This window comes from Pogona vitticeps, chromosome 3, assembly GCF_051106095.1.
Source record: "Pogona vitticeps strain Pit_001003342236 chromosome 3, PviZW2.1, whole genome shotgun sequence".
Lineage (NCBI taxonomy): Eukaryota > Metazoa > Chordata > Lepidosauria > Squamata > Agamidae > Pogona > Pogona vitticeps.
In genome coordinates, this window is record NC_135785.1 from 248599371 (window position 1) to 248623870 (window position 24500).

Consider the following 24500-nt stretch of genomic DNA (forward strand, 5'->3'; position numbering starts at 1 on the left):
TTAATATATATATAATTTTAATCAGTAGCAAAATAATTTCTTTTTCTCTTTAATTAAAATTTACAATGAATTTACAAACATCACCACTTATTCAAAAAGTGAGGTATCAGTATTCTTTAAAAAAATACAATATGTTTTATAATAAAGTGCATATAAAATACATTTCTTGCCATATATGTAAACTAGGTAACAAGCAGTTAATACTTGTATATACATCTTTATTTTGTTTGAATTATTTTTAAATAGCATTTAAGGCATGTAGCAAATAATTACATGTTATAAAGATCATTGCCAAGAATACATTAAAATAAATCCCAGATCAATAGTGAGCCGAAATCAGTATCTTTTCTGCCTTAGGGTACCGGTGGCATTTGTTATACTCTTATACCTTTGCGTGGGTGGTATGAGGTCCATATATGAGGGAGATGTGACCTGCATGAACAAAAAGCACAACAAAAATATATTCATAGCAGTACAGAAAATATACTGTCAAAGATATGTCAATTCAATCGTGTGTTTGAACCAAAACTGATTCTACATTTTTCAATGGTGGTATGATTTATCTGCTCATTATTTGTTTGTAACACTTATAATCAACCATTGTTCTAATGAGTTTAAAGTAGAGTATACTATTTTCCACCTTTCTGCATAATTCTCACAGCAACCCTATGGGTTATGTTAGGCTAAAAGTGTATGACTGGCGCAAGGTCGCTTAATTTCACATTTGAAAAAGGATTTGAACCCACATCTCTTGAGTTCCATCCAACACTAGAAACTATACCATATTTTTACGGAAGGAAAAACCCAGAAACCTACTAAAAAAGATGGTCAGCAGAATCTGAGGGATAATCAACAATGTACAACTGACTATACATGGCTACTCAAAAGCGTGTTCCACTGAATTAAATGAAATACTCCATGTAGGTAGTCTGAAGATTACAAAGGATTCTACAGTTAAATTAAGTTTTGCTTTAGGATTAAGTACCTAGCTTGTTGGGAATGAAAATGGTCAGCGAATCAGCTCCCTGCAAAATTCTCATCCAGGGTCTGTTGTTTGCTTAACTACTCCTGTAGCCAGTAGGAGGAATTAGGCAGGGTGCACCAGCATAGTGGATTTCTCAACAAAGGCAGGGTTCCTATATTATTCTGGCTTATTTTGGTATCTAAACACAGCTACTGTTTACTTTCCGCCAGACTCCTTATTGCAAGGCATTATAAGCACATGTTGGTTGGATAGCCCAGTGAGTTGGTTATGGAGCCAGAGGTTGGGAGTTCAATTCCTTACCATGTCTCTCATGAAAAGAGCCAGCCTGTGAGATCCTGGGCAAGTTGCACAGTCCCAGAGAACCCCAGAGAACAGTAAACCACTCAAGAGGACCTATGCCTAGAAAACCCTCGAGAGGTCAGCCGTCAGAATTGACTTGATGGTTCATAAATATTAAATATTATAAGAGCATAGCATGCTTCTGCTGACTGTAGCCAGACACATGCTCTGGAAGACTTCAAGAGAATTTTTGGCCCTAAAATATCTTTGCTGCATGTTTATCACCCAGGAAAAGTACCATATTAAATTGGAAGTGCAAATATATGAGCTTACCAAAGGGGAAATAGTCTGAAAAACGCCCGTAGATGCTGGGTTTCTGTTCATTTTTTCTTGAACATCTAAAACAATGTAAAGTAGAACATTTCAACAGTATGATAGAGAAAAAACAAAGAACAACCCACTGATTCTTTGTAAATAGTGTGTGGGTTTATGCTGCCTGTTTTTAGAAAACACCTATATGGGAACCTTCTTTTTCGAAGACAGTATGAATAGCCTAGTGAAAGCCATTTGCTGGTAAAGAGTGCTGTCTCCTTGCTTGCTGGTTTGTGGGTTTCCAAGAAGCATCTGTCTGACCACTGTTGGAAACAGGATGCTGGGTCCAGCTGCCCTTTCTAGCATGAAGCCTTTTCCATTTGCTTAACCATTAAAGGAACATATATTCTTCTGGCCACTCTGTCTGTAAGTTTGTGGTACTTTTGGACCCATGGCTTAGAACACTGCAGTCACAAACTTTTCTAACTGGTGGATAGCCCTTTCTTTCATTTCTATATCTACTGACCATGGCTTCATTCATTTTTCCCCCACTCACTACTTATACTAGAATATACACTGGAAGAAGAGTGTCCACAAGTGTAGACCATCAGAGGGTCCTCATTTGGCCTCTCAGAAGTCCATGTCTAGGCTTAACTTCCACCCATGGAGGCAGCACTGGGAGAGAAAATGTGGTTTAATCTTGTTATCAGAGACAGCAGTGGAGATTTCCAGGTCACATCTTCCATTTGGATAAAGCTCTCCACGCAGCATCCACATACTTTTGTGTCCTGCATGCTTGGAGCTTCACCAAATGCCATCTGTGTCCTTTTTCTTTGGGCTGATGGGATCGTGGAACTCTCAAACTCCTGCACAAAAAAAGGAAATACGGGCACTGGGGAGGGGCTTGGTGGTCTCATAGAAGAAAGCTGTGGGAGTGACTCCCATTGACATAATTCAAGGATTAGATCAAAGGAAAACTACAAAGAATTATGAATCTTGATTATCCCCTCTTGATATGCCATCAATATCCCTTACATAGTCTCAGATCTGCTAATACTGCCTTATTTGTACATATGACTAGCAAGACAGGGTTGCCGTCCTAATCCATTAGAGAGATGGCAGATAAAAACATTATTTATATAGTATCTGTTACTGGACAGCTTCTCTAGTTAGGAGAACCAAGTTTGAATGCTCCCAGCTTTGTACAAACTTAGCTTTTGAAAACAAAGACACACCAGGTTGCTTTAAAGAAGAGTGTAACAGTTAAAATTTGCCTTGCTATGTGAAACTGGCATGAGTGCCATACAGTTGTAAATAAGGCCTTAATTAAATGAAATTATTTGATCACATTCATATCATGTGTACAATGCACAAAACACCCCCAGAAATGTAGTTGCACTAAGGTGTATCTTTTAAATTAGCTAAATAAAATATTTCAAATGGTAAGTCCACTTGCTTAAAGAATGACCATGACAAAACTGTGATTGTATAGTATAAAGGAAAATATAAAGGGACATAACATCACAATAGTATGTTTTTCAAGAAAAACATGGTCCCAACATTACGCATCAAATTTAGGATCTGAGGTCACTACATGGCATATATTTTTAAAAGCAGGAAGAAACAAAAACTTTTTTTGCTTGTGTTATTTCTTCTTTAGGTTACCTGCCAAATTGATGAGTACAGTAATACAGTGCAAAACACAACTGACTGGATACTTACCATGCAACTTTTGATTAATACGGTCAAGTGACTGAAGAACTTTGTGTTCTTCAAATGACAGTGCGCTCATTCCTTGTTGCAGAGGTCTGTTTAGCACCTTTGTCTGATTGTGTGGGTGGGCTATGTCCAAACCAGTCAAGATTTCACTTTCTGTAGCTGACAAGTTCACCAGATTTTCTGCTAGCAGAAACTGTTTCATGCTGTCTGAAACTAATAAAAGGAATGCATACTGAAGGATAGCTTCTAAGCAAAACAGGTTAGAAACATCAGGATTAGCTACAATTTGTTTCAATGTTTACCAGCACAGTTCATATTGAGTCTCTATGTATCTTTCAGATATAACTGTTTATCCATATACTATATACTTAGTACTACTCTTGTCAGCCCAGGACATCATTAACTACAATGCTGGAACTAGTATAGCTTTCTCTGAAGACAGCTAAGAGACACACAGAAAGCACACAGGACAGAAATAAGTCTGTCTCTGTGTTGAAATCATAAAGTGAATCCTGCAGACTCCCTTGTTCACCTTGATATAAAGCTGGTCCCCTTTTATAATGTGTTTCTATAAGAAGCCAAAATGTGAGCAAAGCAGTGGCTGGTTGAGTGTGTATGCAACAGTGGCCTATCTTCACTCTAATGTAATGCTCATTTTGAAAACAACGACATAAATATACCAGATATTCTTTTGTCACAAACAGAACACTGTGCTATCCTTGTTGTCCACAAATCCCAGACCACATCCTCTGTCCTGTGTCATCTTCCCTTGCTGCTCACTGTGACTGTAACATTTTTCTTCCAGATACTTGTCCTGTTTTCTCTGCTGGTGTTTTTAAACGCCAAATTAAAAACTTCCACTTCACTCCTTCTCCAAGAAATCCTGCGCTTTTACCATTCTGTATGCTCTGATTCCATGGAAGCTGTTCTCTGCCTAGACCACTGTATTTTGCCAGTAATGGTCTGGATGAGGGCTAACAAATTGAAATTTAATCCAGACAAGACAGAGTGCTCCTCGTCGGTCACGAGGCAAATAGGGTTTCAGCTTGTACTGGATGGGGTTACATTCCTTCTGAAAAGTCAGATTCACAGCTTGGGTGTATTCCTGGACTCAAGTCTGAGCATGGATGCACAGGTCTCAGCAGTGGCCGGAAGTGCATTTACACAGTTAGAACTGCTGCACCAGCTGTGCCTGTTCCTTGAGAAGTCTGATCTGGCCACATTGACACATGCCTTAGTTACATCTTGCTTGCATTACTGCAACACACTTGACGTGGAGCTGCCTTTTGAAGAGTGTTTGGAAACATCGACTGGTTCAAAATGCTGCAGCAAGATTGCTGACTGCTGCTGGTTTACAGGGATATATGTAACTGCCTTATTGTAACAGTTTCACTGCCTGCCTGTTTTGGAGCCCCATTCAAAGTGCTGGTTATTACTTATAAAATCCTCTACAATTTGAGTCCAGACCATTTGAAAGACTGTCTCTTCCCATATGAGCCTTCTTGGCTTTTAAGATCCGAGGAGGCCCTTCTCAGTGATTGCTCCCAAGCTTTCTTTGGAATGAGCTGCCACCAGAAGCTAGGTTGCTCCCCACCACCACCTTGTCCTGTTGTCAGGCAGAGAACTTCCTTTTCAGGCAGGCTTTTAAGCAGTAAGTGGGGTGTGTGTCACAAGAATGCTTTATTTATTAAATTGAGAGATTTTAAAATGTTTTAAAACTTTGTTTTTAATCATTGCTTTTAATATTGACACGTGTTTAACTGTTCTTAACGTTTTCTTTGGTGTTTTTAAATTGTTGATCATTGTATAGTTTTAACTGTTGTGAGCCATGGTGGCATATAAACAAACAAACAAACAAACACTACTCCCTAAACTCTTGTGAGAATAACACGTAAACAAAAGCAAGGTAGCTACTCACAGCCGCAATGAGATATACTACATTACCTTCTTCAGAACTGCCAATGCCAGCCACTTGCTCGTATGCACACTGAGACTGTGCACGTTTCACAGCTTGTGCCATACTCTATATAAGAAAAGAATTTTATCATCAAACTATTTGAAATATGTAGTTAAGTCACTGAATGATGATTTAAAATAACCCAGGCATTTCATGGCCCAGGAATGCTAACATTATTCTGAAATGTGAAGTAAATAGCGAAAGAAGTTTTGATAAAGCAGCTAAAAAAAGAGAAGAAAATATTTATACTGTAAGCTGCTGTACTGTGGAGGACAACAGCCTGTGATGATGGAAGGCCACATTAAACTATATCAGTAAAGCTATGCAGTGTTTATTAATTATAATCAAACATTCCTTGTAATGTTGACTAAAAGTGATTACAAAGTTTCTTGCACACTTGTGCAGAATGAACACAGAAATATTCACATGTTAAAATTTAACTATTATTGTGAGGATTCATTGTTACTTCTTACACATTTAGAAAGTTCCCACGGGGGGGGGGAGGATTTCCAGTTACAGTGGTGCCTTGCTTGACAAGGATAATCCATTCCAGCAAAATCGCTGTAGAATGAAATCGTCATCAAGCGAAAGTTAAAAAAACCCCATTGATATGCATTGCAATGGGCGAAATACTTCAGCCTCCAGCAAAGATCCTCCATAAGGCGGCCATTTTCTGGTGCCTGTATAGTGAGGAATCCATCCTAAAACCCGACGATCAGCTGTTTTGATCATCATTAAGCAAAAAATTGATTCCCGAAGCAGGGAACTGATTGTTGTTAAACAAACAAACAAAAAAAAACATACAAACATGGTTTTGCCTCATCATTAAGAGATTTCCTCGTCTAACGAGGTAATCGTCAAGCGGGGCACCACTGTATTTGTTATTTTTCTCAAAAAACATTTCTAAATGGAAGTTGACAGCTTTTTGTGTAACCCACATCCAGCTTCTAGGTGTAACAGTGTCCATCACTGTAGGGTGATCTTAGTCTGTACAGTCATGCATACCCTCATGCTTTCTAAGGATCAAATTTTGAATATCCATGATGTGCCAAATCAGAGCCAGGGCAGCAAGAAGTCCAGAAACAGCTATATAATCCGTCTTCCATACTGAATCTAACGTCAACGTTTTCTTCAGTGCACTGTTCGTGTTATTTCCACGGCATAACATGGAAACCACTTTCTGAAATAGTTATTAATCAGATATACCTCTCCAACAGCATTAGGCTTCTGTCCTGCAGATGCTGCCATTTGTCTTCTCTGTTCTAAGAGGGCCTTTCGTTTATTTGCATTATTTTCAATAATCTGTTTTCGTCTTGCAAAAGCAACAGAAGCTGCAAGTAATAAAACAGCCGTGTAAAAATTTCAGATCTGGTTAGCTTTTTTAAAAAAATATTTTAATCACTGATTTACTTCCCCTCCCTAGTATAAATTTTGAAAATATGGTATACACTATTTTTTTTAAAAAAAAAACCTAATCTAAATACAGTAGTGCCCCACGTAGCAACGATAATCTGTTCCAGAAAAATCGTTGCTATGTGGAATTGTCGCTATACGAAACAAAAAAACCCATAGGAATGTATTAAAACACATTTAATGTTTTCCTATGGGCAAAAAACTCACCGTTCAGCGAAAGTCCTCCATACGGCTGCCATTTTCGCTGCCTGGTAAGCGTGGAAAGGGCACGAAAACACAGCGGGCGGCCATTTTTTCAACCTAGCGGCCATTTTGGAACCACCAATGAGCTGTTAGAAAAAATATTGCTATGCGAAAATCAGTAAGCGAAGCAGCTTACCGATCATCGCAAAGCGATTTTTCGCTATCTAAAACATCGCAATGCGATCGCTTTTGCGATCGCAAAATCTTCTTCGCTATGCGGATTCGTCGTTAAACGGGGCGCCCGTTATGCGGGGCACCACTGTATATACATCTGCACTTAACATCAGGGTCTGCAAGAACTGAGAAAGAAACAGAATGTACAGATAGTTTATCTGTTTAACAACTTCATCTTTTAATGAGATAAGTAACACTGAACAGACTAGACAGGAAATTTAGCTGTGTGGTACTTATATTCTTTGCCTTGTAACACACATTTTGCCATATGGGATTGGAAAAACTGTTTTTCTCATCTAAACAGGAACTGTTTTCTTGATCTAAATGGGATCTGTTTTTCTGATGCTATTTAGATCAGGAAAACAGTGCAAGGAAAAGGATTTAAACAACTTGCCAATGCCATAGACTCAATCCAGTTCACACTCACAGGTGCACCTAAATTCTATTAAAAACACAGGTTATCCAATCACCCTTTCCCCACTATCTAATCTAATTTGGCATCATTATTTATAATAACAGATTTGTCCAACATCCGGAATTATAGGAGGCTGCCTTACACCGAGTTAGATCACTGGACCATCAAGTTCAGCAGCACTGCTGATGCTGGCAGACAGCACTTCTGCAGCGTTTCAAGCAGAATTCCTCCCTAGTCCCACATGAAGCTCCACAGGACTGAACCTGCTCTACTACCAGAGCCCTTTCTGAACTCTGCTAAATGGGGGTCTTTCGACAGGAAATGTTGAGGATTGAAACTGGGACTTTCTATATGCAAAATGTGTGCTCTGTCATTAAACTTTGGGCCAATGTAAATGGTAACTGCGCTGATTTTAGCATAACCGTTAATTTCTAGGGATGCATAGCTTTAACTGCTAGATTAATCAGTCAGAATTTTAGTTGATCCATAGAATCAGTTCCAACTAGATGGGCACTTACTCTAGTTCAGTGCTTTGTTGTGATTTGGTGGACTGGGCCCACAGGAGTTGCATGGGTGACTCGGATTCCACGCCCCGCCTCTTCCAGCAGATGCCCACTCACAGGAGCAGGTGGGGCAGGGAAACCTGCAGCACATGGGAAAAGGTGGGGTGTGGAATCTGGGGCACCCATGCAACACCTGTAGGTCTAATCCATTGAACTGTGCTGAACAGCTGAACTGCAGTAAGTGCCCGTCTCTAATTCCAACCGCTAAGAACATTTTTATAGGAGCGGTGGTAAAGTTAAGGGCATGTTTGCTAATTTTTGTCATTTTAATTCTGTTACAAACACTGTAAAATTATAGCTTGAAGCAATGCATGGAAAAGGACCTCCTTTTCACATGGGCAGTTTTTAAGTAATAAGAAGAAAGAAGGAGCTATTACAGAATACATATACAGTACCAACCTATTCTAATTCATGGACTTCTAGTACTGTACTATTTTCGGAAGGGGAAAAAAAGAACCTTACTGCTTGGCTGTGAAGAAAAAGCTGCATTTGCCCTGACACCTGATTTAATATTGCCAATTAGATTTCCACCGTCAATAGTGATGTGAGCCACGTTAGGTCTTGTGGGTTGCAGGTCTCTATTATTTGTGTTATTACACACAGCAGCATTATGCTGTGAATCCCCTGAAAGAAAGAAAACAATCCAGAAGCAAGATTTAAAAATTATATTCTGAAGAGCACTAACACCATCCCACATTATAACTGAATATTAAAAAATTACTCTTTAAACCAAGCCTCTTAATTCTGTATGTTTTTTTGTAAGTGTATGTATTAATTCTGGGTAGGTCCTTCAGCCCCAAGAAGAAAATCTATGGAGTAAAACTACAGCCCAACCCAATGCACTAGCTGCTGGGATAAGAACAACCTTGCATGCAATTAATACTGAGTATTAGTGGGAGGGATCTTTCACAAGCTAAAGTAACTGTCCCTTTTTACCACTAATTAATTTGTAGCGTTCTTTTCCCCACCTTTGGCTTTTGATCCAAACCCTCATGCTTCAAGAGCCTTGTGGTGCAGTGGTTAAACTGCTGCACTGCAGCCAAAACTGTGCTCATGACCCAGGGTTCAATCCCAGGTTGCGGCTCAAGCTTGACTCATCCTTCTATCCTTTCGAGGTTGGTAAAATGAATACCCAGATCGCTGGGGGGGGGGGGGGGGGCAATGTGTAGCCTGCATAATTAACTTGTAAACCACCCAGAGAGTGCTTGAAGCACTACAGGGCGGTATATATAAGCAGCAGGCTTTGCTTTGTTTGCTTGCTTCCGCTCATCCTCTTTCTGTTTTTTTGTTTGTATTGCTCTTCCTCTGACCCTTTTGTAGTCATGGAGTCATTGTTCCTTTGTGTGGAGACTACAACCTTCCTTTTATTGTTTTGTTTGTAGCTACTGAGTCCAACTGTAAATAAAGATACCTTTTCCTTTTCTACTTAAAATGCTTCCAGGGTGATTTTTAACATAGAAAATGCTAGTTACTGTGAAGGGGGATGACACTAAGACTTCAGCTATTCTCTTATGCCTTTTCTGTGCAGCTGTTGTCTGTATCTGATATTCTGATAATGAACAATAACAACAAAAATGACCAATAATCCACAATACTAGTAAAGGATGAAAACAAATGCATGTATGAATGTCCAGGTTCATTCGAGGCTCCCTTCAGCATAGCAGTGATGAAGTACTATAAGAGTAAGACTAAGTACTCAGTCACTTTGCAGCAAGAAGTTTTCATTGTTTGATAGCAATTTCATACTCTGGCTAAATGCAAATATGATAATATTTACAATAAACCAAAGCCTGGATGAAAATCTTAATGTGGTGAGGGAATTTAAGAGAGCTATGCTGTCAGGAGGCTAGACTCCATTACTAGTCTAGTCTCCTAGCACGGTCTTGTAAGGCGGAATCGCCAAAGCTGAGATACCAGACTAAGAAACATTCACCCTCTTCAAGACCAACACTTCCATCAGTAGAAGAGAATGTATAGTTCCAATGGGGATGGGGATGGAAAAAATTCTGGTGGCCAGCTACAGGGTTGCATCAATAGCGGAGAGCCATACGTTCAAAATCATTAAGCATAATGAGACATCAAGGTCAGAAGGCACTCATCCAGCTATTCAGAAGAGCAAAGCACAAGTACAAACATCACTGTTGCTAATGAAGAGACTGGATTACAGCCAAAAATATGTGACGTGACCAACAAGCACAGAGGTGAAAGGGAACTCAAATGCTGCACAACACATACAACTGGAACATGGAACATGAGAAGTATGAACTGGAAACTGTAAGGCAAAAAATGGTGCTTAGTGTGTACAAACTAAAGTGGACTAGAATGGGACATGTCAGTCAGACAATTAGTATTTTACTGTGGCAAAGAAAAAATCAGAAGAAATTGTGTTTCTCTAAGACATAGGTTATAATGTAACACAACTGATTGAATAATTTCGACCATCTGTTTCTACCAGTAGTGGGATTCCCCAGCTTTTACAATTCTGTTGGTGATAAAGTATGGTGGCCCTGAGGTACTAAGTGGAGCCAAGCAACTGCTCATCTTCTAGGCTGTAATAAAATTCCATGGCACCACTGGGGAAGCATACCTGTTTGTAACAGTGTCTTGTGGCATCTGAAAAACTAACAAGCTTTAATCTACAGAAGCTTCTATGGACTGTATGGACTGTAACCCTATTTGTCAGTGCATCAAATCAAGTGGTCTGCCAAAATTCATGGTCTGTTTAAAAAAACCTATTAGGTGCTACAAAACTCTTTGTTATCAGAGCTGGAAAAAAACCTTACAAATCCTTTTCATTTTTTTAAAGATTAATCTTACCAGCAGCACCATCCTTTTGAGCCAGTGCATGATGCACTCCTTGCCACAAAATTGTGATTTCTTCATCAGTTGGTGTGCGATCTGGACATAATCCATTTCCTGAGTGCACAGAGTTTCTTTTCGGAAAGCTGTTGCAGCGGGCAATTGAGTGAGTAGTATTTCCAGTGCTCTTTGCCTTTGTCAAGGGTGCATAGGTAAATACACTATAGGAAGGCTGCATTGTAGGTGTGTGAGAAGGTCCTTCACTTGATGGTGAAGGACCTTCTTCAGTGTCTCTACCCAAATCTTGCCCTTCTGACAGGTGTCTTCCATTTTCAGTATCTGCATGAGGTTTGCAAAGAGTCCGATATGTACTGCCTACAGAATTTTCATCTGGCCTTTTACTAAGTAAAGGTTTCCATGGAGGGTGTGGCACTATTAACTTACCCTGGGTCTTTATGACTTTGGTGGCTTCATTAGCTGATTGTGGACGGATAATGGTACCCTTCCGGTTTTTAGTTATTGAAGCTGAAGGTTGGGCTTTGGCAGATTTTGGTCTTTTAACAATTTTCATTCTACCTTTGCGTGGATTGGTTTTTGGATTTTTGGGGTCACCATTATAAAGAATAGGTATAATTTCTTCAGTTCTTGGTGCCATCCAGGCCTCTTTAGCAACATAATATCCTGGGGACAAAAATGCATTCTGCATGACATTATCTCTTTCAGCACCTCCAACTGTAGAAAGTTTGGCAGATTTCTCAGAATTCTCCTCAGGATTTTCCAGGAAAGCAGAATTGAGTGTATAAGAGGAAGAGTTTGTAAGATTAATTCCAGAAGTGGTGCCGGTAATTTGAAAGCTAGGCGACTGGAGCTGTGACTCGGTTATTTCAGTGACACTTTGTTCAGAACATTTTTCCTCATCGTTAGCATCTTCTGCTTGGTCAATTTCATCAAACCATCTAAGCTTTTTACCATTCTTTTGAATATCTGCATCCTTCCCTTTTATTTTTGCCAATTCAACACTATCTCTAGCAGCAGACACAGGCTGAGGACCAAATCTGATCCCTCTGTTTACAACTACTGCTTTGAAACAGCCAGCTTCATATTTAGATCCTTTTTTCAAAATGCTTTTTGGCAGCTTCACTACCTTTCTCTCACTGGGGTCATCATTCCTTTGTTGGTCAATTTCAGAGAAACTGGATGTGAGGCCTCCATGAGGCACAGAGAAAATAATTTCCTTCACTTTTTCCTCTCTGTTGTCTTTCTGTTGATTGATACTGCCTTTATGTGTCTCTTCAAACAAGGATGCTTCAATATTAACATGGTCAACATATTTTTCATCTTTATCATCTGCCACATAGTCTGTATCTTCAGTACATCTTGCTGCATGGGCCTCCTTCCCCTTCGGCAGACAACTCAGCAAGAAGCTGTTACTATAATGGGCAGTGGCACTCCGGTCTGTGGTAAGAAAGCCTACAGAGGAAGAGGTTACTACATGATGACTAGGGGCTTGTGCTAGTGAGAGTGTGTTGTCCTGCAGTTCAGAATTCACCAACTGGCTTGCAACAAGTGGAGAAGGATTGGGAATAGTCCAAGCTTTGTTTAATTTGAGAACTGCTGTGTCAGTAGCTGGAGGGCTCTTTGAGCTAACTGTTCCTGAAGATGGATGTTTCAACAGAAAGCTTTTTCCTTCTCTTGTATTTTTTGCAAAAGTTAGATTACCATCAGAAGCGCATCTCTCAGTCTCTGTTTGTTCAGATGTGCTTAGAACAGATGATTTCCAGCCAGGACCGTGTGTGTCTTCATCAGAAGGCACAACATTGTATTTAATCAAAATATCACGGAAAGGAGAAGTTGTTGGGACAGCTGAAGTATTTAAGTTTCTGAGCCAATTATTTACATGCTGATTTTTAGAAAAAGTAATGTCAGCCTCATCAGCTCTCTTCTGTTGTTCCTGTGAGTTGTGGCCTGAAGAGTCCAACTGTGCAGATAACGATGATGTTTCACTGGGTGTCACACAACTTCCATTTGGTTCTCCAGCCTCAAGACTGTCCACACTGCAAACGCTTTCTGAGCAGCGTGCTTCATTTCCTTCTTGATGCAGATCCTGAAACCAAAAAGCAAGCAAGTCGTGTGTATCAATATTTCTAGTGGTCTGTATGTTTGCATCCTCATAAATCATCAAGAAGAGAACTGTTTTTAATATTTTTTAAAAACAGTACCTGATGGCACCAGAGAAGCCAGAGCGCCCTCTAGTAGCAATTCTATAATGTAAACGGAATAGAAATTGTTTACAAAATTCTTTTGCAGTTCCACCAGCAGATCCCATTAAATGCTGATCCCAATTTCCAAGGAAATCTATATGTAAATAGACTATGATGTCTTTTGCTTGATAGATGCAGCTTTGTCTGTGCAGAGTCTTTTTCACCAGAATAATTATAAGACCTTTAAAAACATTGATTCTGTGAAATAATTATCTGCCATAAAGCTACCAACCAACCACTTTAATTCCTTCTGATGGGCTATTCAGAAAGTAACATGGATCTGCATCATTGCGACAGGACGTGCATTGATACAGCCACGTCACTGCACTGGATACTTTGGAAAGCAGAGGTAGGGATGCTTATTTAACTTCTTCCTTACGTATTTTATACAAATACAAACTGACAAATGACTTTGAGCTTTTCAAGAGCAGACACTGTTAAAAGGACAAGCTTAAATGCACAATAATTCTCCATCTACATAGAAAAATACTGAAGGTTAAAAGTGAGAAGAAAAGGAGATACGTTCCACTTTCGGTACTTAATAGATACTGGCAAACCATGACATTTTCTTTTCAGTCTATTTGAATAGCATTCATCTCAGTCCTGCGAATGTTAACCAATATTGAAATTAAGAACTCAATTCCATTTAAGTCTAATACATACATACATACATACATACATACATACATACATACATACATACATACATACATACATACACACACACACACACACACACACACACACACACACACACACACACACACACACACACACACACACACACACACACACACACACCTATATGTGATTTTAATCAGAACATTACATTACAAAGCTCTGAAAGAAATTTAGGCTGACTACCAAAAGCCCTTTTGCCATAGTGGCTGGCCAGTTCTGGGAGTTGCAATGTGAAAAAGTGACTTTCCTGAGCTCAGCTTCAACAGAATGATTGCACAGTATATACAGTCAACCCTCGACTTACAAACTTAATCTGTTCCAGAAGGATGTTCGGAAGTCGAAAAGTTTGTAACTCAAATCAGCATTTTCCATAGGAATGCACTGAAAATCCATTAATCCATTCCGGCTGTTTTTGGTTCTTAGGTCGAGGGGTTGTTCATAAGTCAAAGCATTAGTTCCCATAGGAACCAATGCAAAGCCGGTTAATCTGTTCCTACCACTAAGGGCATAATTTTTTATTTTAATGTAAGATGGTGTAGGTTAAAAAAGGCAGGAAACCACGGAGGGAACAAATGAACACTACTTAAAAAGAACACCTTTTCAACCAAGCACCTTTTAAATCAAAACAAGCAGCTTTTAAAGCAACCAAGCACATTTTTACCCAAGCAGGTTTTAACTAAAAATGGAATCCCTTTTACCCAAGCACCATTTAACCCAAACAAAGCACCTTTTAAAATAAAATTTACATTTAAAAATGATAATACCAGGCAGTCCCAGGTCTCTCTTCCCACTCTCTAACAGCTTGGATGAGCGAGGAAGCAGACAAGCAGCCTCTTCGCTAACTGAAAGTTCAAATTTCCTGCTTTCCCTGCCTTCCCCACACATTTTTTTCCATTCGTAACTTGAATCCAAGTTCGCAAGTCAAGTCCATATTTTCCTGTCAGAGCGATTCGTAAGTCGAGGGTTGATTGTAGTTTAAACATAGCCACCTAACTGACTTTCTGAGTGTCGAAGTAAGTGCGTAGAATACCGTAGTAAGAAGTATCACTTCTCACAGCAAGAGTGTAATGAACATGTGCAATCCAAGCAGGTAGGAGCAGCAAAATGGTGGTAACACTGTTGCAAATAACTGAGCATACTGCAACATCCTAGGCTCAACCCAGGTGGCACCCCACCCCATGGATGACTTGGTAATGATCGAGTTTTATAGGGACCAGCTACATATGTGGTTCTTCCTGTAAGGTGGAAGGGGAATAGTCCAGGCATTTTTAGAAATCCTGCAAGTCCTGGCTTCCAAATCCTTGATCTGGGAATGAAGCGGGTGTACTCCCATTGAAGTCAAAGGGCCTGAGCACTAAGAATTTCAAACACAGTTCCTTAGGTGGCATGTCAACTGGCCTTTAAGAATGAAGAAAACCCATATTTCTGACAATCATCATACCTGAAGGTTGCTGAAATGCTGTTTTTGCAGCTGCTGCTGCATTTCATCCAAATTTTGTTGGAACAGCAGCGGGTCCCTCTCCGGATTTGCCCTGTTGCTTTCCTGCTTTATCCTACCACAGGCAGCTTTTGCTGAGCCCTGCTTCCAATGGAAAGGATCATTTCTGGTGGAGAAAATTTATGCAGATGTCACTAAGTATATCCCCACTAAGTATAAGTGTTCACCTTTCCCCTTCCCTGACTCCACCCAAAATTATCTCCCTAGGGTTAGAATAAAAGCAATTTGAACACATATTTTAAAACATGTAGAACCTAGGAAATATTTAGAACACCTTAACTATAGAAACAATATGGTGAAATAAAGAACATTCAATAAGAGGTATCAAATTACTCAAACATATTAGTGTTAAGAGTGTTCTGTGTCTAGTTGCGCTGGCCAGGTGACCAAGGAAACTGTCTTTGGACAAATGCTGGCTCTATGGCTTGGAAATGGAGATGCGCACCGCCCCCTTACCTATTAGTATGAAGAAGTAAGTACCTGGGAGTGTAACCCAAATGCAGGAACTAAAAGCATTAACAAAATAATTTTAAACAATGTGCTTCCATGTTAAAGGTATTCATAATTTCTTATGAATGAGAAATTAGCAAGGAGAATTTGTCAATCACAATGTAAGCATTATCATGAGCGGATTATAAGAACGCCAAACCAATTCACTTTTCATTGCATATGCTATACAGACAGAGATCATCTTCCACAAATCTTATGCAGCATTTTACGATAAATATTTTGTCAAAATCTCAGCATCGGGTTATTCTTGTAATGACTGCATGTTTTAATTAAACAAAGTATTTACCTTTCAATAACTCTGAGTGATGACAACTGTAATCCTGTTGACTGAATTTTCTGAAGAGCCTCATCCAATTTAGGTTCTGGTTTTCTCTGCACTAGGCATTAAAAAAGAACCATGAGCATAATTACCAAGTTTTCAGTTATCACTGGATAACTGAGTGATTTAGGTCTCTGGCTAAGGAGATGGAGGTTGGGAGTTCGATTCCCCGTGGTGCTTCCTTGACAGGGACTGGACGGGATGATCCTTAGGGTCCCTTCCAGCTCTGCAGTTCTAAGATTGTTATTGATAATTATTATTACTATTATTATAAAATAACAGAAGTCAGGACCATTCTAAAAATCCACTGGTCCACAGTGTAAAATCATATGCTTATTTTCTCTTGCTTATGCACTGCCGCAGTTTAATGCAATCTAGCTATGAGAAAGATGCAAAAAAAAGAAGAAGCTATGCAAATAGCAAAGCTATCTGCCATAATGCTAGAGAAGGAAAGCGTTAAAAAAATTCAATGCTGTTTGGGTGGCAGAAATGGAGAACTCACTGGGGGAGTATTCTTCATTTAGTAGCAAACCACACCCTGATGAAGACAACACCCCCGCCATGGCTGTTCTATTCCGACACAGAAAATCGCACATGCCTGAAATCAATATGAGTCGGTTTGCTTCCCAAAAAGTAGTGTTAGCCTTGATTTTGAGTCTTTTAGGAAATTTGAGCTAATCTCTGGTAGAGGTTCAGACACAGACAAACCAGCTGTGATACAACACATTTTTTATTGAGAAAACAAAGTATGCCAGAACAGACAGCTGGAGCTTTTCTCATAAAGACTAAGAAGGCTCCGAAAATAGATTGCTCAAATACATATATATTGTTTACAAATAGGGAGTCATAAACCCGAAAATCGTGATTGGGCCTAAGATGCAACAAGTTTGGATCCTTGCCCTAGTTGGTGTTTGGGCTATGATCAAGGTGAGTTATTGGTTCTTGACAGGGAATGGAAAGAGGTGGAGGTCCCCCTCTCATTGTCCTTCTAATTTCCAGACATCCTGGCGAGATGTCTATTCCTTATCTATATTTTGGTGTTGGTATATAAGGACTGAGGATCTGTTGTGTTGTAAATGGGCCTCTTTACACCTTCCCTGTAACAGTAGAAGCCCAACAGCAGAAGGAAAAAAACCTATGATTTAGGAGGTGAAAAGGCTGGGCTAATTTGCATTTCCACTGTCTTCCACTGCCTCCAGGAGGCAGTGGAAGACAGGAGGGCCTGGCCTGCTCTGGTCCATGGGGTCATGAAGAGTCGGACATGACTTAACGACTAAACAATAACAAGAATTCACATTTAGCTTAAACTGTGTAGTCATCAGGGAAATCAGGGAGCTGGACAGCGGCCAGATTGTATTTGTCTTCAGTGTGGAAGGGAGTGTCACTCACGAATTGGCCTTCTCAGCCACACTAGACACTGTTCCATGACCTCTATTCAAAGCACATTACCATAGTCTCTCCAGACTGAAAGATGCCTACATCAGGGAAAACACTGAATCTAACAATGCCAAATCTGATGCAATATTAATGTTATTCACCTATGTAGCTGCCCCCTCAGTAAAATTCAGCATATACTCTGAAGGAGGAAGCTAATGAGGATATATTTTGTTTTCTGATAATGTATTAGTTAACTACCATTTACTACAAGTATTTTTAAATGCATTTTTAAAAATGTATGTATTTGTTAATTGAATATGCCTTGCACAAACACTCTGCGGACACTCTCTCCCTAGATGTCAAGCTGGATAAATGCATTGGCAAAGCAGCTACCATGTTCTCTAGTCTCACAAAGAGAGTATGGCTCAATAAGAAGTTGACGGCATATACCAAGATCCAGATCTATAGAGCCTGTGTCCTGAGCACACTCCTGTACTGCAGGGAGTCCTGGACCCTTTGTGCAAGGCAGGAGAGGAAGCTGAACACTTTCCATATGTGTTGTCTCCAACACATTTTTGGTATTACCTGGCAGGACAAAGTTCCAAACAGAGTAGTCCTAGAACGAGCTGGAATTTTTAGCATATATACCTTACTGAAACAGCAACATCTACATTGGTTCGGGCATGTCGTGAGAATGGCTGATGGTCGGATTCCAAAAGATCTCATGTATGGAGAATCAGTGCAGGGAAATTGTCCCAGAGGGAGACCATAACTGCAATACAAGGACATCTGCAAGCGAGATCTGAAGGCCTTAGGAATGGACCTCAACAGATGGGAAACCCTGACATCTGACCGTTCAGCCTGGAGGCAGGCAGTGCATCACGGCCTCTCCCAATTTGAAGAGACCCTTGTCCAGCAGGCCGAGGCAAAGAGGAAGTCACAAAAGCAGCAAAACCAGGGAGCCGGACAGGGGACAGACTGGATTTGTCTTCAGTGTGGAAGGGATTGTCACTCTCGAATTGGCCTTGTTAGCCACACTAGACGCTGTTCCAAGTCCTCCATACAGAACACGTTACCATAGTCTTTCAAGACTGAAGGATGCCTAACTAAATGCCTTGCGTAAAATGGCCACTACACAGAATATAGATTTTACTGATGGATGTTAATATGACTGACTTTCACCTGTAATTGTCAGTTTATTAACTGATAGAAGCAGACATTATAAGCACTGCAAATTGTACATGTAATATACAAACCTCCTCTCTTCCGCTGTGAAGATGGGAGATGACCACGCTGGAACTTTTCAGTGGCTTCTTGAAGTTTCAGTTTTCGTTGCAGCAAAATTTGTTCCCTAAATTTTCGTTCTTTTTCTTCATCCTCCTTCCATTTTTCTTCAAGTGCTCTATTTAAAAGAACTATAATTTTTAATAAAATAATTTCTAGAACACTAACAGTTGCCAATTCCATTTTGCTTAAACATTTCTTTTGGCATACTCCCATATTGAAATATTAGTCATATGAAAACATGTTTCAAACTGAGTACTAATACAGTACACATATGACAAAATTAACTCCATTGTACCACAAAACTTAAAAAAAGAGACATCAGTACTGCTGTGTCAGCATTAAGACAGGGTCCTTTGTGTCATGGACTCCTACATATGCTAATTTAAGGGCTGTTGAGTGTTAAAACACATTAGTGTTATTATACTGTACCTGATTACAATAATCATAAGAGCTCCCAATTACGAACTCTACCAAAATGTTCCTAAGAAGAACCAGACACAGGTCCTGGGAGACACGGGTCATGAAGTAATTAACATATTGTTAGACTTCACATCCCATCACCCCTTGCTAGCATATTGTGAAGGACAATGGAAGCTGCAGTTCAAAACACTTGGAGGGCAAACATTTTGTATACTGTTCTGGTTGATGTACTATCCGTTTCTTAGATATACCTGGGATCTGATTAGGACTAGCTGACTGCCTAAAGCTGTTCAGTTAAAAACTATGTCAGACTTGGATTTGTTTCTGAAACAGCTGAACCTGGATGCACTGAACAAACAAAACAAAACACACACACACACACACACACTCATGTTGAGTTCAAGGTTGTTCATTCCCAAGAAGTAAGTATGGAATTTCATCCTCGGTATCACTCTTGCTGTTGGCTGGCTTGTTCTAGAGACAACCCTCAACAGCACATTTTGGAAAGGTCACGTTGTAAACAGAGAAAAGGGGTCATTTAAAGGCTTTTGATTTAATGTTATTATGAAGTCTGATAACCTCCTGAAGTGAGGATACAGATTACATGTAGATGCAATGAGGTCAAAATGATTCCAAATATATGAATTAATAAATATTATCAAACAGGAACTATGAAAATAGCTTTGACAAAAGGAATAGTTTTGCTGAGTCACAAGACAGGTGGAGCTGTTTTTAAATTTATAATTTTGTTAAAAGGATTTCTAAACAAGTGCTATTGACCCCTAAAACCACTTGCACTCATATTAAGAAAATTGGATCATTTATCTATTATGTAAATAAGCAACATATTGTGATTTGTATTCACAAAGGCTTTCACGGCTGGGATCTAATGGTTGTTGTGGGTTTTTCGGGCTCTTTGGCCATGTTCTGAAGGTTGTTCTTCCTAACGTTTCGCCAGTCTCTGTGGCCGGCATCTTCAGAGGACAGCACTCTGAAGATGCCGGCCACAGAGACTGGCGAAATGTTAGGAAGAACAACCTTCAGAACACGGCCAAAGAGCCTGAAAAACCCACAGCAACCATATTGTGATTTCATTCATTTTTTTTCTCTCATACACACAAAAAATAAAACAGAAACAAACTCCTGATTCAAGTCTCTAAAGAAATGAGACTTGATCCAGGCTTAGTCATACATAAGAGCAGATGTACTGATATTAAAGTGAGGTGTGTATTGTTTAATGGCTTGTCAAGCATGGTTGAACTCTTCCTTTTTAGTAATATTTTCATGCTCTTCTCAGGACATGGATTTAACGTACGAAAACCTATCATTAAATTATTTTTGACAGCTGTACTTTTCACATTTTTTCACTGTGCTGTTTCACTGTCTCACTTTGCTTTCAGTAATAGATGACCATTATTGCACAATTCTTAGTATTTTACTTTTGTTGTACATTATTGTTAACAGACTTGTGCCCATTTAATAAAATGCAAGGTGTAAATGATTAAATAAATAGCAGATGCATCACCCCCCCTTCTTCAAATCAGTCTCCAAATCTGTGATTTTTCACAGGTTTCTGCTTACTGAATCCTATTAAATACAATGCCTTCTATTCAAACATCAATCAATGTTAAATTGCAAAGGAATACTACCTGGAGTATAACATAGGACCTAAGGAATCTACTGTTACATAAGTATATTCTATTTCAGTCTGTCTAGACTGGTGAACCCTATACACTTCTTGATTGCAGTATGGCAGGTTCAAAGAGCAGTGTAATAAGCTACTAACAAGACATCTTACGATCCAGCCATGATTTCATTTACCTCCCCCCCCAAAAAAAAGGTCACAAACATGTGTGTTAAGCTTGATTACCACAATCCTCAACGTCTTGTAGCCTTATTCTTATGCTTATACTTGTTGAAATCACTGGGACTAACACAGCCAGCAAGTCCCACTGATTACAATGGGTCTACTCTAAATTTCACTAAGGTTGAAATTCATTAGTAAATCACAACTAGAGTAGGCCCATTGAATCACTTGAACTTACAGAGGAACTGATTGATGAAATCACCAGTAATTTAATAGGCCTACTCTAGTGGCAACTTACTCCTGGACTTCAGCCTAACTCGTTGGCTGTCCTTACTAAAATCCTGAAATACATAACTATTGTACTTTAAATCACACTACTAGTTAACTTCTCAAGTTGCACTGTAACTCATATAAACAGAGAACCAACAACTAATCTGCATCTTTTTATGCATTTAAAAAACAAAACTTCTGAATAAAAATATACTTAATAAATAAAATTAAATAGTCTATAGGTACATACCTCCTTCTTTTATTTGTTTCTATGGAATGTTTTCGTGCTTGATTACGATATAATCGTTGATCTTTTAGCAACTCATGACGCTCTTTCGATAAGTCCCTCTCAAGAAAAACCTTTAGATTTCTGATCATGATATTAAAGATAATGGAAATTGTAGCAAAAATCCTGGAAAACCAGACTACATTCTTGGTTGTGACATTGATTAGAAACTAAACCATTAATGCCAGATATGTGGTTAAAGAGCAAACTTACACACATATAGCATTTCATCAATTCACCACATCAAGATAAACAATCATGAATACAATTCCATCCATATTCATTTTAGCCACTGGTTTTAGTGCATCTGGTTTTACTGCCTCTGGTTTCATTGTAAACCACTATGAGTTTTTATGAAAAAAACTAATGATATAGAAATATCATTAATGATACAGAAATATTCTAAAATGTAATAAATGCATCTTTTTGTTAATATCGCCATTAGTAAAGAATTAAAACTGCACTCATCTTAAAGTTATTACTAAACGTACTTCAGAATTAATACCATTGAAATTTACTGGGAATTTCATAAATACAACTAAGTGGCTTGCCATTCAAAACAATAAAGCAGAGCTATCTCACTCTTCTCTCTTGTCCCTAATTAGACTGTCCAACTGCAGTGTTTTTTTCTAGATGCAAAAATATAGCTTTAACACAGTCCAGTACAAAGATTCCAAGAATGCAATTCCACTTATCTGAAGAGTAAGCCTGGCTGAACTCAATGAGACTTTTCTGTGGGGAGACTGGTATAGATTTTCACAGATATTAAAGCAGGCATTAAAAGTACAATATAAGGATAATAATGGTGGACTAAGCAGGCAATCAAGCACAGGGGTTATGTTAGTAGGAGTATACTTCAGAGGAAAGCCTCACTAATTTTCAGTATAATATTCATCCAGGTATTTATGCCTAGGACAGCTCTTTGTGCCTCAAAGCAATTTGGTTCAGGTTCTTCAGGGTGGTTAAATATGTATACATATTAAATTCTAATATCCTGTCTGACTCTGCCAATTTAATATACTGTGGCGGGGATCATTTAATGTTGGTTGGCACTTTAAAAGAGTGTTAGTTGGCCTTCCAAAATTCAGATTATAAACTTGAAATAAAACGTAGGTCCAGTGACTAAAACATGGATTCCCACAAGATGGCAATAAAATCTGAATTAGCAATCAAGTGCTTCCTTGACAAGGAGCTCAACATATTCTTGGCTTTCTCAAATATTTCAAGCACTACATGAAATGTATACCTATGGTATTTTCAGTGTTCATGAAAAGATTAAAGTAAGACTACAAGAAACATAGGTTTACAGATTTATGGAACATACAGGTATACACCGCAAAGTTCCATGTTCCACTAATAACCTTTTTTCTGCCCCACAACGTGTGGATGTATCTCATGTGAGCAGTCAGAATGTCTGTTTGTCTGATTGACATAGCAACATCTTTTTAGAAGAAAACTTGGGAAGGAGAATTACAGCTGCACTTTCCTCTCTACAGGGCGAACCCCTGCTTTCACGGGATGAATGACAATTACGTCATTACCCGTAGTCATCTTTATCTAAACGTTTATACCCAGGGAGTTGAAGACAGGAACATAAACCCATTTTATCTACGCAGCAATCCTATGAGGTAGGCTATCGAAAGACCTAAGGCCATGTTTGGCTTTATGGGGAACTGAACGCAAGTCTCCTGAAATTCCAGTCTAACACTTTCAACCCCTACAATATTAATCTTTCTCTCCCCTTCATTCTTTACATAAAGATCAGCTACTATATGGCCAGCCTGTCAAGGAATTAAACAATCAAGAAGGAAGGCACCCCGCATCTTATAAGACCTAGAAAGAAAACAGATCTTGGTGAAGTTCCTTTTTTTTTAATTGTAACTCCCAGAAGCAAATGGGTTCCCCACTGTGCCTCCTTGGCAGGGCTGGCCTCCATGATCCACGGGGTCCCTTCCTGCTCTGCAGTTCTAAGATTTATTATTATCCCCTTTACAACATAGCCACATGTTGGGTGGGTGCGTGGGTGGGGGTTCTGTGTGAGGTAACTTCAAAAGTAACTTCTTCCCCAAGCTCTGATAAAAAGCCTGATGATTATAGAGGAGCGGCTGGATACCTCATCCAGAGGGCTGGAGCTTGCTGTCGTTTCCCGCCCTTCCTTCCCTGTCACCTCCAAGCCTATATAGGCAAAAAGGGGGGGGGGGGGTGGAGGATACGAGCAGGGCCCGAGGGCGCTAACCGGGCGGTGGCCAGGGCCCCGCGGCGGTGCACCTCCCGAGAAGCCCTTCTTCCAGCATCCCGGAGCAGCCGCGGCGGCGGGTTCGGATCCGGCTTCCCCTTCTGCGCCCTCAACCGCGACGGCCTTGCCTCCTCCTTCGCCTGGGCTCCTGCCTTCCGTCAACCGGCCGTAGTAGGAGTAGCAGCCGTTCCCGCTGCCAGTAGTGCCGCCGCCGCCGCCGCTTCCGACAGGCTCCATCCAGCCCGCTTAACCCTCCGCGGCGGCCGCCATCCTCCCTCGCAGGCCCGGTCAGGGGTGGATGGATGGATGGAGGGAGGGAGGGAGGAATGGGCGGCTATCCTGAGAACAGAAGGGAAGCGGTGCGAGTCTGACGGAGGGGCTGGCCCGCCGACCCCCCCCCCCCCCTTTCAGCAGCCGGCGGCGAAGCGGGCGGGCGGGCGGAGGCGCAGCGGCTCCAGGGAGCCTTTGCGGCCGCCTCAGGAGCGCCTTCCGAAGGCCCTCCGCTGCCTCCAGGGCGCCGACGACGGCGAGACGCCATCGTAGCAACCGGCGACGCTGCTTCCTTCGCAACGGAAACCAAGGGCGACGGCGGCGCTGGCGGGTGGGAGGGGCCGGAGAAACTAGGGGAAATGGAGGCGCGCGGGAAGGGGGCGGAGCCGTTTTCGGGTCTGAGGAGGAGGCTTTCGGGG

The 24500-nt window shown here is 40.3% G+C and overlaps 1 protein-coding gene across 4 annotated transcripts; it reads right to left on the reverse strand.

The window, feature by feature from the left end:
* CEP126 (centrosomal protein 126) lies at nt 1–24186 on the reverse strand. Of its 4 annotated transcripts, none has more exons than XM_020796003.3 (12): nt 23789–24181; nt 21540–21659; nt 18762–18907; nt 16096–16186; nt 15243–15405; nt 11304–12963; nt 8523–8684; nt 6459–6583; nt 5240–5318; nt 3299–3508; nt 1598–1662; nt 1–432 (listed from the first exon to the last, which is right to left on the reverse strand). In XM_020796003.3, exons 1-12 carry the CDS (start codon nt 24046–24048, stop codon nt 337–339), a joined length of 3177 nt encoding a protein of 1058 aa, XP_020651662.3. In that variant the 5' UTR covers nt 24049–24181; the 3' UTR covers nt 1–336. The 4 variants fall into 4 exon arrangements, 3 of the variants coding, with proteins under 3 accessions (XP_020651662.3, XP_020651660.3, XP_020651661.3); XM_020796001.3 differs by having other exon boundaries at nt 10878–12963; XR_013543408.1 differs by lacking the exon at nt 6459–6583 and having other exon boundaries at nt 10878–12963; nt 23789–24186.
* Nucleotides 24187–24500: the final 314 nt, after the last annotated feature.

Coding starts and splice junctions, on each gene's coding strand:
- CEP126 (XM_020796001.3), bottom strand. CDS start 24,048: ATGGAGCCTGTCGGAAGCGGCGGCGGCGGCGGCACTACTGGCAGCGGG. Junction 16,187..18,761: donor TTCACAGCGGAAGAGAGGAG/GTTTGTATATTA, acceptor TTTAATGCCTAG/TGCAGAGAAAACCAGAACCT. Junction 15,406..16,095: donor TCACTCAGAGTTATTGAAAG/GTAAATACTTTG, acceptor TTTCTCCACCAG/AAATGATCCTTTCCATTGGA.